At 47.6% G+C, this 5,092-nt stretch overlaps 1 protein-coding gene across 1 annotated transcript in view; it reads left to right on the plus strand.

Moving 5' to 3' along the window:
- Positions 1 to 1,097, plus strand: part of LOC144535685 (amino acid transporter heavy chain SLC3A2-like) — a 9,774-nt gene extending 8,677 nt beyond the window's left edge. Inside the window, exon 8 of the mRNA XM_078278260.1 lies at positions 742 to 1,097. Within this exon, the coding sequence (XP_078134386.1) occupies positions 742 to 1,086 (345 nt within the window). The 3' untranslated portion in view covers positions 1,087 to 1,097. The remainder of the gene's footprint in view (positions 1 to 741) is intronic.
- The last annotated feature ends 3,995 nt before the right edge of the window (positions 1,098 to 5,092 follow it).

The raw sequence follows: 5,092 nt of genomic DNA on the forward strand, positions 1-5,092 counted from the left end.
GTACTATGCTGAGTATATACTATGCTGAGTATGTACTATGCTGAGTATATACTATGCTGAGTATGTACTATGCTGAGTATATACTATGCTGAGTATGTACTATGCTGAGTATATACTATGCTGAGTATGTACTATGCTGAGTATATACTATGCTGAGTATGTACTATGCTGAGTATGTACTATGCTGAGTATGTACTATGTTGATAATGTACTATGCTGAGTATGTACTATGCTGAGTATGTACTATGCTGAGTATGTACTATGTTGAGTATGTACTATGTTGAGTATATACTATGCTGAGTATGTACTATGCTGAGTATGTACTATGCTGAGTATATACTATGCTGAGTATGTACTATGCTGAGTATGTACTATGCTGAGTATGTACTATGCTGAGTATGTACTATGTTGATAATGTACTATGCTGAGTATGTACTATGCTGAGTATGTACTATGCTGAGTATGTACTATGTTGATAATGTACTATGCTGAGTATGTACTATGCTGAGTATGTACTATGCTGAGTATGTACTATGTTGATAATGTACTATGCTGAGTATGTACTATGCTGAGTATGTACTATGCTGAGTATGTACTATGCTGAGTATGTACTATGCTGAGTATGTACTATGCTGAGTATATACTATGCTGAGTATGTACTATGTTGATAATGTACTATGCTGAGTATGTACTATGCTGAGTATGTACTATGCTGAGCGTTGTGTACTGCCCCCCCTGCAGGAGGAGCGTGCCGAGCGTCTGTCGTGTCGCAGGTTTTTCCGCGTCCTGAGCGAGCTGCGAGGGAAGGAGCGCTCGCTGCTGTACGGAGACTTCCTGCTGCTCTTCAACTCCTCGTCCTCGCTGGCGTTCCAGCGCGTCTGGGACCAGAGCGAGCGTTACATCGCCGCCTTCAACTGGGCGCCAGAGGAGGCCGTGCTGCCTCTGAGCACCTCGCTGCCTCTACGGGCCAGCGTGGTGCTCAGCACCAACGCCAGCGCTATGCCGGCCGACAGCAGCGTGGACCTGACGGAGCTGCGGCTCGGCCCCGGGCAGGCCGCGCTCCTCAGGTTTCCCTACACTGGCTAGGCTTCAGGAAACACACGAGACTCGAGCTCCATTCAGACTAATGTAAACAATAGGGGTTTTTTTTAGGATGGAGGTTTTTTTTTACAACCCCTCCCTCCTCCCTCCCTCCCTCCATCCTTCCTCCCTCCACCCGCTCTCCCTCCTCCTTCCATCCTCCCTCCTTCCTCCATCCTCTCTCCCTCCCACCATCCTCTCTCCCTCCTCCTTCCACCCTCCCTCCTTCCTCCATCCTCCTCCCTCCCACCATCCTCTCTCCCTCCTCCTTCCATCCTCCCTCCATCCTCTCTCCCTCCTCCCTCCATCCTCCCTCCATCCTCTTTCCCTCCTCCTTCCCTCCATCCTCCTCCCTCCCTCCCACCATCCTCCATCCGCTCTCCCTCCTCCCTCCATCCTCCCTCCTCTCTCCCTCCTCCCTCCCTCCTCCTCCCTCCCTCCAGCCTCTCTCCCTCCTCCCTCCCTCCCTCCATCCTCCTCCCTCCTTCTATCCTCCATCCTCCCTCCATCCTCCTCCCTCCTCCCTCCTTCCTCTTCCCTCCTCTCTCCTCCCTCCTTCTTCACTCCCTCCCTTTATCCTCCCTCCTCTATCCTCCCTCCCTCCTCCCTCCTCTATCCTCCCTTCCTCCTCCCTCCTCTATCCTCCCTCCCTCCTCTCCCTCCCTCCTTCTATCCTCCATCCTCCCTCCATCCTCCTCCCTCCTTCCTCTTCCCTCCTCTCTCCTCCCTCCTCCCTCCTCTTCCCTCCCTCCCTCCTCTCTCCTCCCTCCTTTCTCCTCTCCCTCCCTCCCTCCTCCCTCCTCTATCCTCCCTCCTCCCTCCTTTCTCCTCTACCCTCCCTCCCTCCTCTATCCTCCCCCCTCCCTCCTCTACCCTCCCTCCTCCCTCCTCCCTCCTCTATCCTCCCTCCCTCCTCTATCCTCCTTCCCTCCCTCCTCCTTCCTCCCTCCTCCTCCCTCCCTCCTCCCTCCCTCCTCTAAATATTCTGATATAAAGTCTGTATGAAAGGAGCTTGAGTCAAAGTATGTGGTTGACGTGTGTACTAAATGTTTTGGGTGTTTTCCTCCACGTGTACTCTAAGTGTTATATATATATGAAGTATTATCTGTACAGAGCATTCTGGGAAAACTAAATAAAAACAAAGGAATCATCTTAAAGTCTCAAGTCTTTTGTCTTAGAAAACAAGTCAACAGTCTGGATCTGACTCCACGCTTTCTCTCTGTTCCTGCATTTCTATGGAAAGTTTAAGACGTTTTGGTTGCTTTTTGATGTTTTCGCCGCTTCCCTCCCTCCATCCCTCCATCTTCCCTCCCTCCTCCCTCCATCTTCCCTCCCTCCATCCCTCCCTCCATATTCCCTCCCTCCATCCCTACCTCCATCTTCCCTCCCTCCCTCCCTCCATCCCTCCCTCCATCTTCCCTCCCTCCCTCCCTCCCTCCCTCCCTCCATCCTCCCTTCCCTCCCTCCCTCCATCCTCCCTCCCTCCCTCCATCCTCTCTCCATCTTCCCTCCCTCCCTACTCTCTCCATCCTCCCTCCCTCCCTCCTCCGTCCTCCATCCTCCCTCCCTCCACCCTCCCATCCTCCCTCTTTTTAAACGTGGATGTGATTAGACGGCGACCTGATGGAGAACAACATGGATCTGTCTCCTCCACCTGCTGCTGTTTATGTTTTATGCCTTTGGGGAAAACGAGCGTCTCTGAATACTAATAATTTACTCCAGAGAAGCTCCGACTCTAATAATAATAATAAGAATATCTGTTCAGATGCACCAATCAGGGTCAGGGGGGGTGTCTTACTGTTCAGATGCACCAATCAGGGCCAGGGGGGTGTCTTACTGTTCAGATGCACCAATCAGGGCCAGGGGGGTGTCTAACTGTTCAGATGCACCAATCAGGGCCAGGGGGGGTGTCTAACTGTTCAGATGCACCAATCAGGGCCAGGGGGAAGTGTCTAACTGTTCAGATGCACCAATCAGGGCCAGGGGGAAGTGTCTAACTGTTCAGATGCACCAATCAGGGCCAGGGGGGGTGTCTAACTGCGTGTCAAGGGGCTTAGGAGACCGTTTGGGGCTTTTGCAGAAAGGGGGGGGAGGGTCTGAGAAGTTGTTGATGTTCAAATTTTTTGGCTAAGTCCTGGATCTTCACAATCCTCCCTACAGCACCTTTAAGAGGGCACTGCCCCCCCCCCCCCCCCCACACACACACACACACACATGTTCTTGCAGCTCGTTACCTGGACTTTGTCCCGTAATTAAAAAACAGAAAGTATGTGTGTAGCTACAGTTCAAATACAGAACATTTTGTTAAGCCTGTTATATAACAATACTCTCATACAAAGCTGCTTACTTCCAAAAACAAGAAAGGTCAGAAAAAAGTAACAACGTGGACTTCTTTAATCCCCCAAAACCTCGACCTCCGTGGCCGACATTTCTGTTGAAATATAAAGTCAACAGCTAATAATCGTGGAGGTCGCGTACGGTTGTGGATGAAATCATTCCCATTTTCTTTTGCAGATTTCTTTCAGCTTTTTGATTGACGCTCTGGTCGCTCAAAACGCCCAAAACGTCGTCAGATTTTCTGCTCCTTGCAGCTGAGAAAAGCAGCTTCCATTGAAGATGAATGACTACCTGTATCTCTAGAAGTCGGCGGCGGCGTGTACGTACAGTTAGTGTTGGGTTTTAGCACAAAGACTGGAGAATAAAAAACATCCAAAGAGAGTAAAGATCTAGCTGCTCTCTGCATTATAGACGGAGATGTTGACTTTAGTCTGCTGAAACAAGATATCCTTAGACTTAGACTTCTCTTTATTGATCCTTTTGGGATGACTCCCGCAAGGAAATCAGATTTCCAGCAGCAGATTTTAGCAGCTTACAGAACACTCTTTAAATAAAGAGGTATAAAAAAATACAGTATAGAAAATACAGTATAAGAATAACAATAACAATAAACTTTTAGCTAAATATAGGAAGTAAACAAACAGTAAACAAACAGTAAAAAAACTAAAACTATAGATAAATAAAGATAAATATATAGGACTGTGTATGGCATTGTGTTATTATATATATATATATAATAAATGACATTTAGCATAAATTAGCAGTTAAGAGCAGTTAGAGTGTCCAGGTATGTATATGAGTAGATTAATTAATTGCACACTGAATGAGTGAATGAGTGAGTGAATCCTCTCTCGCTGCTCGCTGCTGCTTGACGCTGCTCGCCAACGCTCGCCGCTCGACGCTGCTCGCCGCTCGCCCCCGCTCGCCGCCGCTCGCCGTTGCAAAATGGCTCCATAGGATCTACGCGTTGTGAGGAGAAGCTAAAAGTGACAAAAACGTCTAAAAAAAAGGTGCCAAAAAGGCGACAAAAGCATGTAAAAAAGGCGACTAAAACATCTAAAAAAAGTATCGAAAACGTCAGAAACGTATCTTTTGTTATTTGACGTGCAGTGAAAAGGAAAAAGAAGACAGAAACATCCTTTTGATTTTACAACAGAAGACCTTAAAAAGAGAAAGTTCTTCATTCATTAAATATCCACCTTTCATCAGTCCGTGTGTAGTCTCTGTTCCCGCCTCTGCCAGGATGCCCGGGAAAAAAAAGAACAACACACACGTGCGCAGTGATGGCTCGCGCTGTCATTTTCCACCCCGCGTGCCGCCTACAGGCTTCTCTGACTTGTCTCGTGAGGGATGTTATTTTTTTTACAGTCACGGCCAGAAATCAGCGGCTCGTGATGTTGCGCGCGGTAGACTCCGTTTAACGGTCAAACCAGCTGCAGTTAGTCACCCAGGGACCGGAAACCGGCTCTTCAAAATAAAAGCTTCTACCATCTTGGAAAAAGTGGTGATATAAATAATGGATTATGTAATAACAAAAGCTCCCAAAAAAAAAACTGGTACAAGGAGTTTCTATTTCGTGAAGAAAATAATAATTTTCTTCACGAAATACAGCAGAAAATAAATATGTTTTTTGAGTAAAGTATTATATTTGTATATAATCAGATTTCTCACATTA

The sequence above is a fragment of the Sander vitreus genome, chromosome 20 (assembly GCF_031162955.1).
Source record: "Sander vitreus isolate 19-12246 chromosome 20, sanVit1, whole genome shotgun sequence".
In the NCBI taxonomy this organism is placed as follows: Eukaryota; Metazoa; Chordata; class Actinopteri; order Perciformes; family Percidae; genus Sander; species Sander vitreus.